Source organism: Lutjanus erythropterus, chromosome 3 (assembly GCF_056507025.1).
Source record: "Lutjanus erythropterus isolate fLutEry1 chromosome 3, fLutEry1.hap2, whole genome shotgun sequence".
Taxonomy (NCBI): Eukaryota; Metazoa; Chordata; class Actinopteri; order Lutjaniformes; family Lutjanidae; genus Lutjanus; species Lutjanus erythropterus.
Genome location: NC_139319.1, coordinates 41,218,949 through 41,241,252, shown reverse-complemented (window position 1 = coordinate 41,241,252; position 22,304 = coordinate 41,218,949). Strand labels below are relative to the sequence as shown.

Below are 22,304 nucleotides of genomic sequence, written 5' to 3'. Positions count from 1 at the left end.
CATAATAATAAAAACAAGTTTAACTGTTCTCATATGTGTGATCATGTGTTGACCCTTCAGGTTTATCCTGGTACCCCTTTGGTGGTCCCACTGTATTAACATATAGCTGCATCAATAAATTTACTTCAAGCACTTCATGTGTTAGATTTGCAACCAGCATGTTCATGTACACTGGGTCGAGTGGTGCAGATTATTTGTCATTCGATATACTAGTTGAGGAACACACCCTCCTCGTCCTTGTAGTGGAAATTCTGAAGAATGGTTCACTCAGACACTGAAGAAGAGTTCGGGAGTCCCAGATGACTTACACAGGAGTATTTAATGAAGCTCGATCGAGGAGAATTCAGATTAGCAATACACTGAGAATATTGTGACTGCCAACCCAATTCTGAAGGTTACTTCTCGAGTGAAGGTATTTAACTGTCCCCTGACATTCGCTGGAATTTGACACGCCACCATGTATGGGCCTGATGTGTCTATCTATGTGTACACAAATTCTATTGGGCATAAGTGCAAAACAAGAAGCTATGCACCTCTTTGCTCTAAATCACTGTATCTGTCGGCCTTGCTCATGTATTGTGCCCTGCTAGAGAATGTGGAGACAGTCTGTCTGCCCGATAAGCCATAACCTTGGGACCTCAGGAGAAAGTATCTGGGGGATGCACTACTCTCATACTTGTGCAGCTGTGGACTGTAGTTGTGCAGAGTGACCAACTACTAGTGTGCCTGTTCAGGTTAGATGACCTATGACTGGACCCTTCACGACTGCATTGTCACCCGTATAAAGAGAGACTCAGGGAACAATCTTAGAGCTAGTGAGGCAAGTGAGGCAAATTCCACAACAGTCCTGACACACTTGTACTACCTGACAGCTGCATAAAATGGGAAGCTGTGGTAAAAGTGACCCTGAGTTTTAACTGGGTTCTTAAAATTGAAGATCTACTACATTTTAAGGTATTATTCTTGAAAGTAAATGTTAAAAAACTGTCCATTGTACCTGCATATGTGTTTTATTAGAAAGACTACACAGCAGTCAAAGTGACGGAGTCCATGCTCTTTAGCCATTATAATTTAAATTTATTGATATTTGTTTTTTCATAAAGTATCAAACAAGATTGAGTTTAAAGTGAACAATGTCAAGGATAGCCCACGAGTAATACAGAGTCAAATCAATCTTGGTAAATAGCATTGCACCATGTCCCAGTATCCCTAATAACACAGTAATATCAAAGATAAAATGCATTTATATTCTCTGTTTTTAAATTAAATCAAAAGAAAAAAAAAAAAAAACATCTGCCCACATCACATGTCTGGTAAACAAAAGCAACTCAGCAGCAATCATTTTGGCTAGACAGACAACTTTGCAGTAGAAGACTTTCCTGAGTCAAAATACACATTGTAATTAATGTATGGATTTAATATGGATTTCCCATAATCTAATAGTACATTTTAACCATATTACTCCGAATACATATGTTGTAAACACCTCTAGAATTTTGCATATTTTGATGTAGAGTTGTACGTTGGAATGTACCCAGACTCTTTGGAGGAGGCGGGCAGCATTGGCAAGCCTGACACAGGGTCTGTCTTACAGCGCTCCAGAGCTTGTTTGTAGTTGATCTTCTCCTTTGTGATCGGGTCTGTAATATCCTTAATGTAGGTTGTCTCAGCCTGCAGCTCTCTCAGCATTGTGCTGTCAATCATTTTGGATGCAATTGCGTCCATGATGCTTACTCTGCGGCCAGTGTTGGGATCAACCAGCCCTCCTGTCAGGTGCTGTGCCTCCATATAGCGAGTGGCAGTTTCCTTTGGCATCCAGCCTTTCTGAGCAGCTTCTCCCACAGACAAACGCTCTCTGGTCACAGGGTCTTCAACACCAGTGAAGGCCTTTTGTGCATTGAGTAGCCTCTGTACATGACTGTCCTCAATGAGGCCTTTGGTTGCTGCCCTGTGAACTGTGTATCTCTCTTTGTTGTTGATGTCAATGATGCCACCCGTTGATGCCTGAGCCTCCAGAAGTTTTTGGGCAGTGGCAGCATCAATTAGTTTGCGCCGGGCAGCACTGGGTATTGCATAGCAGGTGTCAGTGTTTGTATCCATTATTCCAGCAACTGGGTAGATTTCTGTAGCTCTAGAGATGTCTGAGGGGGCTGATTTCACTGTTGTGGTGGTCTTTGGGATGATTGAGTTGAACTGTGGTTGCTTCTTACTGTCACCCGCAACCAGCAGAGCAAATTCTGAGATGGGAAGTTTGCCTTGTTTGTACTGTTGCAGCTGATACTCTGTCACCCTGCCCTCTTTCAGAGCATTTTTGATAGAGTACTGCTTTCCACTCTTGCGATCCTGCAGTACTGATGTTTCCCCATCAGGCCCTATGGAAGTAATCTCTTCCCAGTCACACTCCAGCTCCTGCAGATGAATGTACTGTGAACGATCAATCAGGCCTTGCATGTAGGCATCATAGGGTGACATGTCTTTGCCTGTGTCTGGATCCAGAATGGTGATTTTGGTTGAAACATTAGTCTCTTTGGTCCTTGTCTCTGCTTGATCCTCTTTCTGCAGGTTCAGCAGAAGTTCCCGGATGGTGCTGTCTCGCAGATGGATTTTGTCTTTTTCATCTAGGATCTCCCTTTCCAGTCGCTGGACATCAGACTCCATCTTAAGGCTCTTCTGCCTGCTCATCTGTGATCTTTCACTCATTAGCCTGCTCTGCTGCTGGAAAGACAGGCTGGTGTCATGTCTCTTGGCTTCAAGTGTCCTGAGCTCCCGAGTGAGGTTGTCCCTCTCCCTCTGTAAAGCATCTCTGTTCAGATTGAGGGTAGTCTCCTCTCTTGAAGAGCTAGACTTGCTGCCCATCAGGTGGTTGATTTTATCACTGATGCGTCTGATTTCATCTTCCAGGTCCTGTCTGGCAAACTTTTGCTGAGTCACCTGCTCCCTCAGGCGATCCCTCTCTGCTTCAACAGCCTGGTCTTTCTCAACACGGACAACCTCTTTGTACACCGTCTTCTCACCAGATTTCTCCTTCTGTAGAATCTCAAGCTTTAGAGTGATGCTACGGATCTCTCTCTGGAGACGCAGGATGTCGCTGGTTTGCTTGTCCATATCTGACCGAAGACCGTTTGACTTCATCTCCAATTTTGGATCTCTTTCAACCTTCAGTACCTCCTCCACAATAATACTTTCCTCAACGGGAGGTGGGGCATTCTCCAGCTGTGTGATGCGCAGTCGGATCTCTCTGAGTTCAGACTCAGCTTGAATCCTCTTTTGGCGCTCATCACTCTCTCTGATGATCCTCAGTTTATCTTCCAGCTTTGTTCTCTGCTGCTGCAGCTCTAGCTCTAGTTGACGTCGGTTCTTTACTTCATCATCAAGGTTCCTGCTGAGTTTCTCATGCTCTACCAACAACCGTGGGTCCTTCTGTAAACGTACAATCTCCTGCACAACCACTTTCTCCTCAGGCTTCTGCCTCTCCAAAAGGATGTATTTGTTTTGCAGATCAAACACCATCTCTTCAAGATTGCGCCGCAGCTGTGCCTCCTCCCGTACATCTCGTCTCAAGCGGTCTGCTTCTTTCTCCAACAAAGGATCAGGTTCATACTTGATGACTTCTCTGGTGACAAGTTTGGTCTCCACCTTGGACTTTTCAGCCTTCCACTCATCTCTGTCTTTCTTGAGCAGCCTCACCCTGTCAAGGAGGGAGTTGTAAGAGGTGTGTAAATGGTTCACCTGATCATTTAGCCTCTGGATCTCTCTCTCATTTTCAGGGCTTCTTTCCTCCTTAACCACCTCTTGGAGAACTTCCTTCAGCTCTACCTTGGGCTTCTCAGAACGAAGGATATCCACATCAGACGTGACATGGGTGATCTCCCTCTCCAGGTCAGAACGCTGCCTGCTGCAGTCTTGTATGTCTTTCCTTAGTTTCATTATCTCCACTTCTGTGTTTGGGTCAATCCGGTAGATCTCATTAACAATTTCTTTCACCTCGACTCTTGGCTTCCAGAATTGAGCTTCTCGGAAGCGGCTCTGAAGATCCATCACCTCTCTGGACAAAGAGTTGTTTTCAATCCTCTCTTCCTCCAGGCTTTGTCGAATTTTCTTAGATTCAGTGATGAGTTCAGGGTCTTGCTCAACCTTTTTCACTTCCTTAGTGACGATCTTAGGCTGGATGTTAGGAATGTCTCTCTCAAGGGCATTAATCTGGCTCCTGGTCTGGAAGATTTCATCATTGAGCAACTTGCTCTTGTTGTTCTCATCAGAAATTTCCACCTCAAATGTTCGCACTGCTTGCAACATCTGTGGGCTCTTTTCCACTTTCACCACTTCCTTCTTAACCACTCTCTCTTTGATGGGTGGCTTCTTCTGCTGGAGAATTGAGACTTCTGTCTTCATCTGAATCTGCTCCCCATCTTTCACTCGGATTTCGTCTTTCATTCTTGCTATTTCATCTCTAATCTTAGCAGCATCTATGTCCAGCTGAGGATCTCTTTCAAACTCTGTCACTTCTCTGGTCACCAGTTTGGGTGGAGTGCTTTTGAGGGTGTCCTCCAGGACAGTGATTTTCTTGTTAAAGACTTCAACCTCAGTGTGGATGGTGCTACGCCTCATGGATTCTTCATGCAGTTTATTCTGCAGATCAGCCAAATCATTCTCCAGTTTTGGATCACGGTAGTATTGAACTACTTCTTTCTCCTCAACACGCTCCACTCCTCTGCGACTCCTCAGTGAGTCCAGCCTATCTTTAAAGGTTCTCAGGTCTGTCTGGGCATGAGTCGTTCTCTCCTTCTCTTCCTCCAGCTCTTTGAACAGGCCATTTAACTCCAAAGCATTCCTTTGTTGGCTTTCAAGCTGCACTTGTTGTTGTGCCACCATTTGGACTTTCTCTTCATTCTGCAGCAGGAATGAATGACAGTAAGTTTTCAAGTGGCATGTTTTGTGGCGTAGATTTAATTCATTTTATGGAGAACATATTTTGTAGTGAAGATGTCATATAAAGGATGACAAACTTTTTTCTTAATTCACAACTTTGTTTCTTACTTGTAAAATGAGATTCTTAGCCAAGTCCATCTGTTTTTGGCGTTGTGTGTTTTCAGCCGTTGCTTCAGTGAAACGGTTGACCAGATCCTTTTCCTGTAATAAGCAAGAGACACAGCAAAACATCAGCCATCTTGACTTTTTAACAAATGGGTGTTATGCATGCACAAATATTGGACTTTAAATGATACCTCTTTCTGAATCGTATCAGCCAGTGTGAGCACACGAGGTTTCTTTGCAACTGTGGCTCCATCCTCCTCAAGTGTACTGTTGTATTTGTCAACGTTGGCTTCGTATTCCTGCTCAGATGTAAAGAAGTAGGCAATGTTTGCTGTAATCATTCATTCATTAATCAAGCATGCCTGGGTTCCAATTTGTGGACTATTTGCAAAGAAAATTTTCTAGTGAAAAACCATGGGTAAGGATATAAAATTATGTCATCTCTGATGGTAACATTAGGGATTTAATACTTTTTTTTTTTTATAGAATGTCTTGAATCACCAACACAATCTCAATACAATATTTCATATTGTAATCCAATTATTCTTACATTAAGTAGATTCTGCAGATTTTGAGACAGGTCAGCCATTCTGTCCATGTCATCACCTTTCCTCTTCAGGTCATCCATCACCCTCTGCGGTGAAAAGACATCTTGTTAATACCATTTAATAATGGCATTTTTTCAGATTTACATAGGGCAAAACATATGTTAAAATAAATCACTGACAGACAAAGAGATTAAGAGAGAAGTGGATGCTCTGGTTGTTCAGAGAAAAAAAGATGAAGCACCCTCAACTATTCTTCACATGACACTGGTCTGGAGACAGTCTCACCTCTTGGGATCTCTGCTGCGTTGCAACCTGAGACAGATCATCATTGGAGTTCATCTGGTTTGTCGGCAGGTTGTCCAGGAAGGAGTTGAGGGATTTGTATGTGCTCTGGTACTCCTGGTTCTTTGTTGCAGCTTCTTGTAAGATGTTCTCTCTGAGAAAATTCACCAATATGATAGATATGTTAAAAAAAAAAAAACCTGACTTTGTTAAAGCTCTTCATCAATGTACTTTGAAATGAAAAGAGCTGGTGATTAGCTCAGTTTTTGTTTTCTTTCATGGCTTGCCTTAAAATCTATTTATGTCACAGGTGTAATTAGCTTAAAGGGATAGATCACCCCAAAATCAAAAGTACATATTTTTCCCTTGGCCTGTAGTGCTGTTTATCCATGTAGATTTATTTGGTGTGAGTTGCAGAGTTTGGGAGATATCAGCCCGTAGACAGATCTGCCTTCTCTCCATTATAATGGCACTAAATGGCCAAACTGAAGCACCAAAAATACATCTGAACAGTTCAAAACCAGTGTCTCTTTGAAGAAATCATGATCTGATTACTCAAAATAATTCACAGACCTTGTTGATGTGAGTAGTTTGATGTTGGAACTACTTTATTTCTGCAATAGAATTACCGGAAATACTTGCTTTTCTACTAAAAATATAATTAATTTCTAGTATGATATTAATTTAACACAAAACAAAACAAAAGAAAAAAATCACCAGAAATAATGTGTAACATGTTATTATCCTATGCAACACGCTGTATAATTAGATTTTATATGAACACTATGAAACTATCCATTGCTGCTTGTATTTCTGTGCCATTATCCATTTTAAAAGACAATATTACTTTTTACTGTTAATATATAATACTACACACAATGTGTGCATTTATCCTGTACAATTATCCGTTTATCTGTGTAAGTAAAAGGTCTATATAGTTTGCATACATATGCTTATTTATTTTATGTCATTTCTGTATATTTTCATTGTTATTCTACTTTTTTCATCAGTCTTAGTTTATCTAAGTTTAACTTAGCTTATATTAACTTAGCTCTATATGGCTGAGCACAAAACAAAGGAGAAGATTAGCAGGATTATTAGAAAAAAAAATCACACTTTCTAGTCTTTTTAATTGTTTTGTGTCCCCTCAGATTTATCTTGTGACTCTTTTGGCGGACCTGACCCCCAGGTTTGGAACCAGTCTTATAGTGGATTAAATGACCCACACTGAACTAATGGAATTGATTAATACATATCTCTGTGGGTAAAACCTACTAAGTAACCTACTGGTCTGGCTCTCTGACTTGACAGTTGCAGTCTGACTCTCACCTCTCATTCAGCTGGTTGGCCACGTTTCCGTAGCGCGTCTGCAGCTGCTTGACCTCTGCTCTCTGCCGCTGGATGTCAGTGCAGTACTCCTGGTAGCCCTGCTGCAGAGAGCTGCACAGCTGCTCTGTGGTTTCCAGGTCCTGGCTTAGCTTCTTCATGTCGTCCTGAGCTGCTACCACAGCCTTTCGCTGGTACTGAATGCAGTGAAGGAGACATGCAATTTTAATATCCATGGAATTTCTGTGATGTGGAAGTGGTAATATTTTAACAGGATGTGGAAATTGCAGATTTCCTCACCTGAATTTCATCAGCACGGGCCTGGATTGCATTTGGTGAATCAGGGATTGGACCATCTTCACTCAGCTTTTTCTCAAAGCCAGAGACGAGGCCATCTACCTTCTTAATCTGATTCTCCAGGTTGAGAGATGCATTTGCTCTGAAATTATATACACAAATAATTATGTATGTTAATTGTATTGCAATGATTGAGTTCAGTAGTAGAGCATGAGTTAGACAGACTGACTTACACCTTTAAAAATATGACAGGTCTGAATGCTTGCAAAGACAAAACCTTCCACCGTGTCACTCCCAAACAATACATGCTCTTACTTCTTGGTGTAGAGGTCAGCAAGTGCTGCAATGCTGTCATGCTTGTTGTTGGCAGCACTCAGTTTGAGTGGCAGTGCAGAGGAAGCACTGCTGGGGTCTTTGGCCAGCAGGGGCTGCAGGTCCGCCTGAGCTGCCTGCTTCTGCTGCTCCAGAGCCTTCAGAGCCCTGGCAGCTTCCTGCAAGAGGCGAGTGTAAAAGGTAATAAAGTTTATTCGGCAGATACACAGTTACACAAGTACAACGTACAGTGAAACATGCTCTCTGCATTTGACCCATCCTACATTAAGGAGGAATTGGCAAAAGTGTCACATCGGCTGTTCTGAACGTCTTTTTTATTCTCAAATTCTCATCATAACAAGTAACCAGCATCTTATAATGCACATTGAAAACATTTTCAGTGCTTCCCTGAATCCCCTGGATCTGAAGGACTGACTGGAGGAATCGATGCAGGAACGTGAAACAGGAACAGTCTCCTCTCCAGTGAACACAGATGAAATGAATGACACAGTTACCGGCTTTGAGGTCTTGTTTTTAAGTCTCACCTCTTGTTCCCGCAGCCTCTTGGCCAGATCTCCAGCCGGGTCGCTGCGGTTCAGCGGGGCTCTCAGGCGGCTCAGCATGCTCTCCTCAGTGCTGGCCAGGTCCTCGTCCAGCTTGTCCAGCTGCTGAGCCAGGGCTGCTGCTTTGGGATCCAGTGCAGCAGAGGACACTGGGGCTGAATGAAGAAACAGGACAGTGATGATTGCCTAATCTGATTGTAGCCTGAAAGTGAAAAGGTAAAACTATTTGTGCAGCTGCTTGGGAATAATTAGAATGATTTTTAGAACCAATGATGGCATATGATTAGGTTATTTGAGGGTTTAATGTATAGACAGTGACCTGATTGTTGGGGTCTGGAGACTTCTGATTTGTGATTCTTCAGGGATGCTGCCAGAGCAGCTCTTCTCTTCTTGATGTCTGCCAGTTCACCACCCAGACTAATGAAGCATGGACAGAGAGAGAGAGAGAGAGGGAGAGAGAGAGAGAGAGAGAGAGAGAGAGAGAGAGAGGCAGGAATAGGAACAGCATTACTGACATATTCTTAACTGTAAAACACTCAAAATGTCAAGGCAACTTTCCTTAATAGATCTGAGCTTTAAGTCCAACTCAGACTCTTAAGTTCTGAAAAAGTTTTACTAACTAATAATGTTTTGTCGAGATAATTTAGTCTGCTTCTTTAGATAAACCTGAATCTTTGAGTTATAGACCACCTCAAGTGAACAGGGCTTAATAATACAAAATTTTCAGTTTCAACAATTTCATTTTCAAGCACCCACATAGTGCAAAATCAGGTTCACAGCTCACTGTGAACAATGTTTGAAATGCACATTTTTGGGAACTTTGCTTTATTTGGGTGCTTGAAAATCAACTGAAAATATTAAATTATTAACATGATTCACTTTCACTTCAATGAGTTTTTTTTTTTATTCTATTTGTTCATTTTTTAAATGCATTTTCTGGGGGATTTCTAAAACGTCAAGTTTATCTAAAGAAGCAAAAGTAAAATATCGCAGTAAAACAATTTGTGAAACATTTTCAAAACTTTGAGTTGGGCACAAACATTTTTTAACCTACCAAGTAATTTGCCTTAAAATTTAGAATTTTCTCAATTTATTTATTTATTTTATTTTATTTTATTTTATTTTGTTTTATTTTAGTTTAGTTATTTTTTTTTGCAGACATGAAACAGTTGTGACAGTTGCTCTTACAGTTTAAAACATGTTAAAGATATAAGTCTATATTTTGTATAGACTCCATTCGATATTCACTTATTACCCACTAGAAGTGTGTGGTAGTGGCTGTATCGGTACAGACCCTGCCCTCTGCCTGGGTTTCCTTATTTTTTTCTCCTTGTTTTCCTGTGCTCATAATGTTTCACCAACCTGAAACGTTGGTATTCGACGTCCCGATGCATTTACAAACAGCTCGGAAAAATCCTCCTGAGTCTACCTTTAAGACTAACTCAAAGAAACGAGCCAAAACGATTGAGAAAAACTGTAATCCAGCTTTGCATGACTCACAGGTCCACTTTGTCGATGGCCTCTGGATCAGGTGGAGGGATCTGGAAGCAAACTCCTGGGAAGGTGTTTGTTGCTCCGTCGGTGGAGGTGACGCTCCAGTTCTTGGGGTCTGAGTTTGACTTCAGGGTGACCTTCTCCCCTCTGGACACAGAAGCCTACATGATAATCAGAAACAAAACACATGCCCAAACATTTAGACATCTCAGCCTTTTCTTTGTCCCCTGAACGCCTCACAACATATGAGGTTAAGAAATCTCCACCTTGTCTGTCTCCCAGTCACACAGGGACTCCACTGTGATGGGTCTGTTGGGGTTGTTGCGTCGTAGTTTGAGAGGACTGATGGTGGTGCTGCGTCTCCTCAGGTCTGCCAGCAGCTGTTCACTGTTCTGTACAGCCTTCTCCTCCGCCTGGTGGGAAACAGACACAGATGAAAAGATGACCTAGAAAAGACTCATTTCATGGTACATAGACACAAATCCACATCTATTATAAATGCTGTGCTGTACCTCGAGCTGCAGCAGCGTCTCTGAGTTGCTCTTCTTGCTGATGGACTTTGGGTCCAGACTGTTGTTGAGTTTGGTCAGTGTCTCTGACAGTTGCTCCGTCTCCATTTGGTACTGGAAAATGGCACAAAAACTGTTTAACTTTTTTTTTGTATACAACTTGGATGTCTCTCATCCTGCAGGGAGATGCGTTCAGTGCATGAAAATGTTTTCACACATATTTGACTCAAATGCAGATTGTGATGATGACAAATTATGGTGTATGCTGCTGTCCCATATTTACCCTTTTGTATTCCTCCACATTGTCCAGGTGTGTCTCTTGACAGATGCACAGATTGAGGAATTTCTGCCACTCATTCCGTACAGCATCTCTCTGAGCCTGGAAATGTAACATTTAAATGGATGTAAATGGCATTCTGAGTTTGAAATCTGTAACTTTCAAAGCTGTTGAAAGCAGTGCTCTCTGGGTAATGACAGGTACCTGTATTGTGGCACTGGCAGGGTGCTTCATTTCAATCAGTCTGTCTCCTTCCTCCTGCAGTTTGTTCACCTCGCTCTCATGAGCCAGCAGGCTGTTGTTCTTGAAGTTCTGATGGAGATCAAATCATAGTGGGGTTACTTACAGGTTTTGTTATCAAGTATAGAACAAATCATCTCACAGTGATGACTCATCAGTCCTGACCTCATACTGCCTGCGGACGTCAGGTGGGTCCACCATGCGGTCACTCCAGTCCTGCTTTTTGATTTTATCCTGTTCTTCTCCCAGGAAGGCCAGTTCTTTGTTGCCGGCCTGCATGTACTCGTACAGGCTGTTCAGGTAGTGGCGACGCCACTTGGAGTTGTCCTGAGGAGAATTTAAATAAATCAGAATTGAACCTGAAGATTAAATAAATAAATTAATAAATCCATTTAAGTTAACAGAAAAAGATTACTTAATTCCACTAAATTCCTGTATGATGTTTTACAGTGTGATTAAAGCTTTTCCTCATAAAATAAATGATGTGCTATCACATGTGAACAAGTCGACTCACCAGCAGGTTGTTGTACTGTTTCTTCAGCTCTGTGTATTTCTCCTAAAAGACAAAATAGTGACACACCTCATAAGCTGCCAGCGTTGCATTAAGATTAAAGAAGCAGGACACAGACAGACTTGATCAGCTGCTGTGAGCGCACAGTGTTTCAGTGAAGACATGCAGAGTGTCCTGTCAGTGTCTCTCCATGTGCTTGTTCACCTTGCTGCCTGCAGAGCTGACGCAGAGCTGTGAGTTGTACGCCTCGATCTCTTTGTGCAGGATGTTGTGAGCAGCGATCTGCTTCTCCAGGTCAGCCATGGTGGGGCCGTAGTCCTCCACGTTCACCTCTTTCTGAGAGCACACACACCACAGGAGCTCAGTTAATCATGTGTAGAGACAAGATACACACTCAGCTGTGTTTTTGAATTCACTCAGCTCTGGTTAATGTATTTATTACAGGGTAGTGAGTCTGTAAAACACTGTTTATTGGATGAAAACATGCACAGTGTGTTTGTAGGAAAGCAACAGGTCTGAACTGCATGTACAGCAGGAGGAGAATTTGATGTATTATTGTGTTGCAACAAGTTTAAAGGATTAGACTGGTGTTTTTCTTATTGTCAAATAATTCCATTAAAAAAACTTCATCTCTCAATACCTCTAAGGGTGACCAACACTCACCCTTAGAGGTTTTGTCTTCTAGAAAAATCTAATTGGTCATGATCTAAATGTCATCAGGCAGAAAATATTTAGTCAATACCTCAGGAAATGTAAGAAATATCAAGTTTCATTAAAAAAAAAGGCTCAGTAGCTTTCTATTGCATTTGTTGGGGATTATTTCCAATGGCGGATCAATACACATTTAGTATGTGAACAAGTATTTACAGCTGCAGCAGAGTGACTGCAGGATTGCGTCAAAATGAACTACAGTTTATGTTAATGAAGGGACATGTCACCCAGTCCATTGTGTGGCTAACTATGAGTGAATATAATTAATGTGTTTCTAATTGTTTTTGGACAACTATGGAGCTCTATGACACAGAGGAATAAGATTTTTCAGGCTTTGGTGATACAGACAATATATGACAGTAGAACTGCTGCTGGTTTTGGTCTTTTCATTGAATTAGTTTCCAGCAGACCTGCACAAATGTTCAGACAGTTTTATTTTACTTACTTGCTTCTGGTTGAAAACAGGCCCCCAGTCAATTCTGGGCATCCGTGACACATCATCGATCTGCTCGTAGATATCTCTGTAGACGGTGCAGTCCTTCAACCAGCGCTCGTGAAGGTGGATGACGCTGGAGTGACCAGAGGGCAAAGAAAAAAAACAACTTTGTGTTTAAAGAGACTCAAGGTGTGATAATAACACAGATTGATGCAGACTATGTAATACAACCAGGATATTGTGAAATAATCAAAAATTGCAAAAAGGGTTACAGAGAACCCTTTATGTATTCCAGAGGTTTTATCCAGAGCCCTCCCAAGGGGTTCTACCAAGAACCCTTTTATGATTCAAAGATTTTATCTATAACTCACAGAGAGGGTTCTACTGAGAAACCTTTTATATTTCAAAGGTTTTAACAAGAACGCACCCAGAGGGTTCTAGGTAACTAAGGACCATTTTATATTATAGTACAAAGAACACTTGATGAAAACTTTTTCTGTAATTCTTTTGTGAGGTATTTATTGTGTGCAAGCTCACTCGCTCTCGATCTCTTTGGCCTGTGGGTGCTTGAGCTTCTTGGCTTTGTCAACATCAATGAACAGTTCCTTGAGCAGGTCCTCAGCAGCACCCAGCTTGACTGATATCTCATCCTGATGCTGGAAGGGCAGCTCCTTCTTGTCATTTTCATAATCCTGGTGGAAACAGACCACAGTTAGGGTGATCTCCTTCAAAGTATCACGAGTGCATTAGTGTGTGTTTGTGTGTGTTCTCACCACAGCCAGCAGCTCCTCTGACCGGAGGATGTCTTTCTCCACCTGGTCAGCATTCGTTTGCATCTGGGCGATCAGCGAGGCCAAGGTGCTGGCCTGGTTCCTGCAGGGTGAGGAGAGAGGTCATGGATCATTGACAGATGATTATTGACAGTCAGCTCAGTCTCCCTCACTCAAATATCTCTCAAATCCCTCTCAAAGTCTCAAATCCTCTGAATCTGAGGACCAACACTCACCCTTAGAGGTTTTGTCTTCTAGAAAAATCTAATTGGTCATGCTCTAGATGTCATCAGGTAGACACACAGCTTAAAGACTGTGATGAAACCAAATAAGGAAACATTTTCTTTATGAATTTGACAAACTGTTGAAAGTGTAAAGACACTAATATACAACCTCACCACTAGATCCCACTAAATACAGTGGTTCTTTAAAGGAGCAGTTCAGAATCCCCCAAATCCAAAATACATATTCTTTCCCTGGTCTGTACTGTTGTTTATCCATTATCCATTCATATTCTCTCCAGTATAAACTAAATGGGACTCAGCTTGTGGTACTCAAAGCACCAACAATACATTAGAAATATTCAAAACCAGTGTCCCTTTCCAAAAATCAAGATTCTGTCACTCAAAAGACATGCTATTTCTTTTTTTTATAGAAAAAAGTAGTTCCAGCAGATTCCACTGCAAAAAGAAAGTAGTTACTATGTTAAACTGCTTAAACATCAAGTTCTGTTGATTATTTCAGCAACCAGGTCATGATTTTTGGAAAGGGACACTACTATCAAGTTTTTCAAATTTATTTTTTTGATGCTTTGAGCACCACAAGCTTAGTGCCATTTAGTCCCATTATATTGGAGAGAAGGCAGACATCTCTATGGCTGAAATCTCCAAAACTCTGTAACTCACATCAGAACTGTAAAGATGAATAAAGAACACTACTGGCCAAAAAGAAAATATGTTTTTTTTTTGATTCGGAGGGTGAACTGTCCCTTTAAAGGACCAGTGTATTTGGTAGCATCTAACGGTAAAGCTATAGATTACGACCTACTGAATACTGCTAACCTCACCCTCCCCTTCCAAGCACACAGGAGAACCTCTGGGCACCACGACATATACAAAGAAACATGAAAAGCCGTTGTAAGCTACTGTAGAAAGAGAACCCACTCGCTCTACCAATAGATCCCTTTTAATCTTACACACTGGACCTTTAAAAATCCAATGACACATATTTAAGTTTTGGGGGTCCTACATTTTATGTTTATGTAAGAAATGCCCAAACCGCTGGCATGTCAGTTGGAGAAAAGTTTCTCATACCATGAGAAAAACATTTTCAAGACCAAAAGAAAGAAACACTGGTGTCTATTTCTGGACAAACTTCACATCAGCAGATTTTTATACGAGCCAGTTGAAAAACAAAACATATTTTATGATCATCTCCAATATCAAAATGTGCACCGAGGCAGTTTCCCTTTTTATTCTTTATTTATTTATTCTTCTCTTGTATCTGGCAGATTTGTGTTTTATCAAGATCAAACACAAGCTGACAAATCACATACTGTCTCAAGGCCTGTTGCCACCCAGGAGCGTTCCCTACATGCTAACCATTCCACAGCGGCTGTGACCGTCACTCCCTCTGTCATTCTCATTGTGCTGCTCTCTGTCGATGCCACTCAGGGTTTAGCTGATAAAAAGATAAAGTGATGCCTCAGACAGAGGAGGAGACTCTACCTGCTGACAACTAGAGATGAAGTACACCTGTAAAACTAAATAAGAGGTCGGAAATGAAAAGATTTTGAAGGATATGAATGAAGATAACACATGATAGTGCTGCAGTATAATAAGAGGTTCTGTGGTGGTTAAATCTTGAGTTTGTAATCAGTTATAGTCGAGGAAGCTCAGGCAGGCTGCAGGAACACAGCAAGAGTGCAAGACATGTGGAACATCATAAACTGACAATAACAAGTGAGGACGAGTCCTCCACTGTAAGTCGATCAGCTGTTTATAACTGTCAGTTGTCTGTCAATGTAAAGTTAAATCTCTTATTCTGAAAACAAAAGCCCACTGCTCTGAAATAACCTGTCTCATGCCTGTCACATCGCTGCCAAACTCCATTAATATGTTGCTCAATTTAACAGTCATAAACATCTGCTTAAAGAGTACTAATAACTTCTTACAACTCATAAACAGACACTTACTCATTTGGCAAACATTTGGCATTAATCTGAACTCTAATTAATGAAATGTGAAGTCATGGATTGGAATAGAAATTTCAAAGGAAGGCACCATGACATTTCACAATGTTTCCTTCATATCTGATGACATATCATGGTTATTTTATGATTTACTATAGCAAATATATTACAGATGTATCCTTTAAAGAGAAACTTGCAGGTTGAATTTCTTATGCTTGTGTGTCCAAACGTACAACGTCTCCAAACACACACAGGTTGTATAGCTGTGTATATATACAACACTTTAATTTACCTGCAAGTTGCTCTTTAACACCAGGAGTGGCATTAATATTTTCTTCTGTAATACTCTTCAAATATGAGAAACATCCCATAATATGCAGCATTTACACTGAAATCAGTTACACATCAGTTGGGAAAGTGAGTGAAGTCACAGCTGCATAAAGGAAGAAACCATCTTTCCTTTTTAGATTTTTGTACATATAAACGACAAAACTTGCCCACTGACACAATCATAAATCATTCAGAAATTTTTCATGTTGCACTCTTGCTCTTCTTGTTGAGAGTCTGTGCCACAGGGCTGATTTTACAACCAGAGAAGACTTCATTCATGCACTTAAACCTCTGGAACAACACTGATGTGAAACACTGAACCCAAGAATGTCAGCCAACCAGAAGCTCGCTGGTTAATTCACAAACGTATCAAAGTCACAAAGTTGAACAAGCAAATGCCACACGAGTTTAGATTTACAACAACGACCTAATTGCAGTTTGACGCTGAGGCCCTTTAATGATGGAGCGACACAAGGAATGTAGACGTGCTCCCGAGCTGGTTTTGCAGCCGCTCTCACAATGGTCTCCTTATTCCTGCTCACTCAGCAGGAGGGACAGGTATGTGCCGCACACACTGACACACACACACACGCGCGCGCACACATGCACACACGCACGCACACACACACACACACACACACACACACACACACACACACAGTACACAAAAGAATTATTTCTTAGCTTTTCAGCCAAAGAAATATTTGTGCTGATTACAAGGAGTCATTAGTGTCAGCAGAGCCTGGATTAATGAAGCAGGGTGATAATATGATCTATGTTAGGGATAATGTACAGAGAGCAGGTCATTATTTCACAATAATGATCAGCTTACTGTACATTATACTACTTATACCTTATGGAGGAAAAATCAGTCTCAAATTTGACACAAAATTTGTGTATATAGTATACAATTTATTATACAAATTATTGAGATTGATTTTTCCCTCATAGGTTATAAGCAGCTTAATTATTGTGAAATAATGACCTGCTCACTGCACATTACCCCCAACATCATATCATCACCCTGAGATCATATTATCTGCTGCTATATTATATATATTTTTTATTGAATAGCTGAATATTGTTTGTATATTTATCTTGTTATAGCTACTTATGAAAGAAAGAAAGAATTAAAAAGAACATTTTCATATTTTTAATTCTTTCCTCCTTTCTTATTTTTCTTTTTTCTCTATTATCATTATTGAATTTAAGAATTTATTTATTTTACTATTTTACTATTTATTAACACTTTGGCAATATTGTTCACAAGACATTCATGGCAATAAAGCATATTGAATTGATTTGAACTGAATCTATTGTCTAGTGTCTGAACTGAACTGAACTGCGTCCATAGCAACAGTCTGTTATTCAGAAACAGAACAGACTTTATAATGGCATAACTGACCAATCAGAATCAAGTGCCTAACAAAGCTGTGTACTAAAGGCTGTTACCACCTGTCCTTTCTTGATGTGCTTCATTGACTTTTGTGATGTGTGTTGTTTTTGGTTTGTCTTTTGTTTTTCTTGAGAACATGTGACTTGTAAATAGAGTTTTTATTTTTGTTGTTGGTCATTGATCCTTTATATATATGTTTACATATATAGAGACTTAGACTTTTTTCACATACATAACATTCCTGTCTATTCTTTACCTTTTATTTGTTTTGCTCTGTAGTCCTTGTTCTTAGCTGTTATGTCCATGTCCTTGTGTATGTACACATAATTGACCAATAAAGCTGATTAAAAAAATCAGTCACTTTTTGATTTTATTCAGTTTACTCGTTCTTTACTTCTTATTTTTCTTTATATATATCTTCATGCCAGACATTGAATGTCTGTCTCTTCTTGATAAAGATTGATGGACTGTGAAACCACAAAGGACATCAATGAAAATAAGACCTGGACTGTCCCTGACAAAGTCAGATATGAGATATCCTTTTCAATAAATATAGTAGAGTGTTATCAGTAAACCAAACTAAAAAGACACTACTTCAAAAACAAAAAACTGACATTGAATTTAAGGCTGACTTATTCCTCTCACATGTAATGTAATGGACTGGGATTGAAGACTGTTGATGACATGAGTGGAATAAATGATAGATGTTTGTGTGTCTCCTTCATCTGTGCTGTCAAGTAAAAGCAGATCTTTCCTCATTAATCATGATCTTAAAGAGCTGAATGACAGGTGACACCAACACATGTCTGATCTCTGTGAAGTGTATGTGTGTGTGTGTGTGTGTGTGTGTGTCCTCTGATCAGGGGAGCAGAGTGTGTGACAGGACTGTGTGAGATTACCTCACATGTGTCACCTTCAGTCTGAGCTCCTCACAAACAGTGCACTGTATGCCTGACTTGAAAACAGTACAATAGAAAAACCGAGTGTGGCACTTCAGTTATGTATCATTTTTTTTGTATTTAACAAGCTAAGTGCCAAACACTGCGCTGTTTAAAATAAATAAATAAAAAAAAGAAAAGGAATGATTTAAAAATGTCATAACAATATGAATTTTATTTATGAACATATCAGGAAAGTGACACAGCGGCAGCAGCGATGGCTGATTTGACTTGAAAGTAGGATAACTGGATAACCCGCATAATTTCAAAGGGCTTGCCTGCATTTTTTGAGTTGGTTGTAAGATGACAAAACTTGTACCACAAACACTCCCTGATTTCATTACAGCTCTCAAATGTCCTCACAGCTCACGGATTGTATTTTAAATTCAAGATAAAAGAGGCTGAAAGCAGCTCCGAGCTGTGTGACGCTGCAGATTTTTGGAGTTATTGCTCAGCAGGTTCAGGTCCGTGTGTGACACCTTTCAAGTCACAAAGCTGGAGCTCATTTCATTTAAATATGTAAGTTTAAGTAAAGCTCTGTCCTGTCCAAATGTCCCACTAAGAGGACGAAGAAACGGACCCTGAATGCTGACAGTCATCAGCCTCAGTCTCAGTGTCACCAGCCATGTGAGCTGTGATGTAAGTGACAGATCACACACTCATGGAGCATCACGTCAGCCACCCTCATACACTTATCAGCACCCACATACTCACACACACACACACACACACACACACACACACACACACACACACACACACACACACACACACACACACACACATTGTGATTGTCGACTAATCATCAAAGTCAAATTAAAATGATTCCACCATTTAAGTTTAATGCATGAAAAGGACACAAACATTTCACATGTCAGACACCAAATGAAGCTTTTCTTGAAAAACCAAAGAACAAAGTTCTTCTTAATCAAGTTGTGACCAGCCATTTTACTTTAGATGCCAAGCTGAAGTACTACTTTGAAACATGTACCCTATTAGAGGCATATTTGACTTTTTAAAGAAGACCTTACCAATCGTTGTGATTATCTATTGGTCACTTTAGTCATTTATTAAGTAAAAATGTGAAATATTTGCTGATTTTAGTTTCTGTAATGTGAGAATTTGCTGCTCTTCTCTGTTTTCTAGCATTTTAAGTGACTGTTTATCAATGTTTGACTGACAAAAAGAGTCTGGACTCTGGGAAACTGTTTATAGACCACACAATAAATCTAATATTTGGAAAAAATAACCTAAAAAATTAACCAATGATGAAAATAATGATAAGTCGCAGTGCTGCTTAACTACTTTACTGTCTCAATTAATTCACTTGTTGATGAAATGTCTTCATTGAGCCGTTGATGTCCTGAGTCACACCATAAAGTACAGTTGGGAACCAACGCCCACATGAGAGACAGAAACCAGCTGAGCAGAACAGACTGGCCGGCCCTCATCACACCTCAGCAGAGAGACAGCTTGTCCGGGGCAGGAGAGGCAGGGTGAAACCTGGGGCTGGTCACCACCTGCCTGTCAAACCACGTCCTGTCATTGTGACGTCCGACAGGGACAAAGAGGGGAAACTATCCATCAGTTTGGCAGCTCCAGATTCTCTCTGACATGCTGGTGGCGTATCTGCCAACCCTCACAGTTTTCTCGGGAGACTCCCATTCTCCTTTGCCCTCCTGGGATCACAGTTCTCACATATTTCTGCTGATTTATGGACAAAACACTTTCACCTTTTTTTTTTCTTACAGAAAGTTCTAAAGGGAAGGGGCACAGTTTTTTTCTGAGAGCAGGCTAAAATGATTATATTCTCAGAAAACCTTTATTAACATTTTCTGTGTTATTGTAATTAAATTTGAGTCCAAAATTGGACTTGTAGGCTAAGTGCTGTAGTCTCATTGTGTATTCCAGCTAATAACTATCATTTATGGGTTGTATGCAGTCAACTGTTTACAAAAAATGTGTACTTATTAATTACTTATTATTGATATTTTCATTTTTTAAAAGTCAGCAGAAAGCAGGAAAGTCAGTGAAACTCAGGTTTTCTCCCCCTCTTTATTTTCAGAGTGCTCCCTGTTTCTGAGGCCTCAGAGTTGGCAGGTATGACTGGTGGTCCCGTCTCATACGGTGTGTTTAAAAGTGGATTTTAAAGCCACGTCAGTACATCAAAAGGATGACCACAAATGCAACCTGTCCTCAACACTTTACATCACTTAGATGAGTGCAGGACAAGGTGAAATCATCAGCCCTCTTTATCAGTTTACCTCAGAGTTCTTTTGAAGATTGACACAATGGATTATCATTCAGTGCCTGCTGTCTGTGTCTTTTTCAAGGCATGATATGCAACATTTTCCTCAAAAAACAACGTATAGATTCATCTGATTCAATCATCACTTATGACTCTCTACAAAACCTTATTTTCTCATTATTTTGCTGTGCTCTGGACGCTTCACCAACCCAAAACACTGGTATTTGACCTTCTGGGAACAAAACTTTATCAGCTATCTTTATCTGGTGCTTGGACAAATCCTCCTTTAAGTCTGATGCATGAAAACGATTGGAGCATTTCATGTTACCCATTAAATGAAGCTTTCTTTAAAAACTGTGGCCCTCTGATCTTCTTTATCAGCTGCAAACATTCGACTACCTTCAGCTGCCAAACTGAAGTAATATTTTGAAACATGTGCCTTAGTGAGACATATTTCTACATTTTAAGCAGCAGCTAAGTCTGAATGGACACTGAACAGCCTTATCTTCTGACACTGAAAGCATCACTCACTCAGTCTTCATAGGATAGTTTTTTTTTCTCACGGTGAAATATGGTAATCAGCAACACTGTTTTGCTGCCCATTAAAAGTCTGAATCTTGGTTCAGATTTGGGGAAAACTGGCCCAGGAAGACACATTTTTAGGGTTTGAGTTCCTGAGAAGCAGATTGAAAAGAACTGATAAGACTTAAACACATTTTCACCAGTTCCACCTGCTGTGTTGAAGCACACTCATGTTTACAAGGTAAACCTGACCTCAGGGCCCTGCGAACAGGCTGGAAAACACCTCACTAAGCTTCAACCATCCCCGAGGATTAACTCTGACGTACCTCAGCACTCGAAATTCACTGAGCAAACTTTGATTAGAAACTTTCTCTCAGCACGGCCACAGTGTAACAGGAGGAGAACCACAACAGTCAGGGAGAAAGAGGACAACGGCACGCACAGAAAGGAAACATGACACAGTTCTCTGGAGGAGGGGGAGAACATGACCGAGATACACTCATACATGCATCGCATTCATAAAATCCACAGGGAAAAAACACACTCACTTGCTGATCTTGCCCGACACCTTGAGGGTGTTTTCCTTGGTCGTGCCTTTCTTAAACATCTTGGAGGTCCTGGTGGGTCAAGCAGAGATCCCACGAAAATCTCTCACTCTCTGTCTCTTACTCCTTCTTCGTCTCTGTCTTCCTCACCCTGTGGCTCCCACTCTGTCTCTACTGTCCCTTTGGTTCCTCTCAAACACACTCATACACACACACACACACGCACGTCAGCACAGTGGCAGCCCCTCCCAGACAGGTTAACAGGTGTGTCACCGCCCAGACATCCACCTTGCAGAGGAGGAGGAGGAGGAGGAGGACCGGTCCGACTTGTTCCCTGCACTCTCCTCTCCCGCTCTCCTCTTTCATTGGGGCCCTGAAACACTCAAATCTCTCAAAGGCACCAGGGTCTCTTGAAGTACCAGGGATGCATAACTCCTGGGGCTGAAGGGACACTGAATTCCTGCAGGGAGCAGAGAGAACAAAACATTTTTTATTCATGCAAATGTCAAATTCACTAGTGATCAAAACACAGAACACAGGCAGGAGAAATCAAGATGTAAAGTAGTGAGTGATTCCATGTCAGGCGAATTAAATGTATATTTGGCACACATTTATGTGACAGAATATTCATTTTAAATAGAATTCATGTCTTTAATTCACAAAAGTGACCTGCTCACTGTACATGATCCTGTTTGTTACCTGGTTATGTAGCAGAAAAAAACCCCACAAAACAATAATTTGACACAAAATATTAATTTTAAAATAATTTTACTGATTTGGATTTATTTTATTGCTTGAGTCTATGATCAGAACTGTGTCTATCT

At 40.7% G+C, this 22,304-nt stretch overlaps 1 protein-coding gene across 1 annotated transcript; it reads right to left on the bottom strand.

Moving 5' to 3' along the window:
- Window positions 1–1,056: 1,056 nt before the first annotated feature.
- On the bottom strand, window positions 1,057–21,663 carry evpla (envoplakin a). Its single transcript, XM_084716221.1, has 22 exons — window positions 21,484–21,663; window positions 13,314–13,413; window positions 13,078–13,232; window positions 12,550–12,673; window positions 11,598–11,729; window positions 11,397–11,438; window positions 11,048–11,209; window positions 10,847–10,954; window positions 10,649–10,744; window positions 10,369–10,479; window positions 10,123–10,269; window positions 9,863–10,017; window positions 8,682–8,779; window positions 8,345–8,517; window positions 7,803–7,978; window positions 7,491–7,629; window positions 7,194–7,387; window positions 5,868–6,018; window positions 5,585–5,668; window positions 5,226–5,333; window positions 5,038–5,130; window positions 1,057–4,890 (listed from the first exon to the last, which is right to left on the bottom strand). Exons 1-22 carry the CDS (start codon window positions 21,540–21,542, stop codon window positions 1,489–1,491), a joined length of 6,009 nt encoding a protein of 2,002 aa, XP_084572347.1. The 5' UTR covers window positions 21,543–21,663; the 3' UTR covers window positions 1,057–1,488.
- Window positions 21,664–22,304: the final 641 nt, after the last annotated feature.

Bases quoted from the DNA above. Each gene is read 5' to 3' on its own strand.
- evpla (XM_084716221.1), bottom strand. From the start codon at position 21,542: ATGTTTAAGAAAGGCACGACCAAGGAAAACACCCTCAAGGTGTCGGGC. The intron at 13,233-13,313 runs GTGAGAACACAC...TGTTTCCACCAG, and splicing joins CAGAGGAGCTGCTGGCTGTG to GATTATGAAAATGACAAGAA. The intron at 10,955-11,047 runs GTCAGGACTGAT...GATCTCCATCAG, and splicing joins ACGTCCGCAGGCAGTATGAG to AACTTCAAGAACAACAGCCT.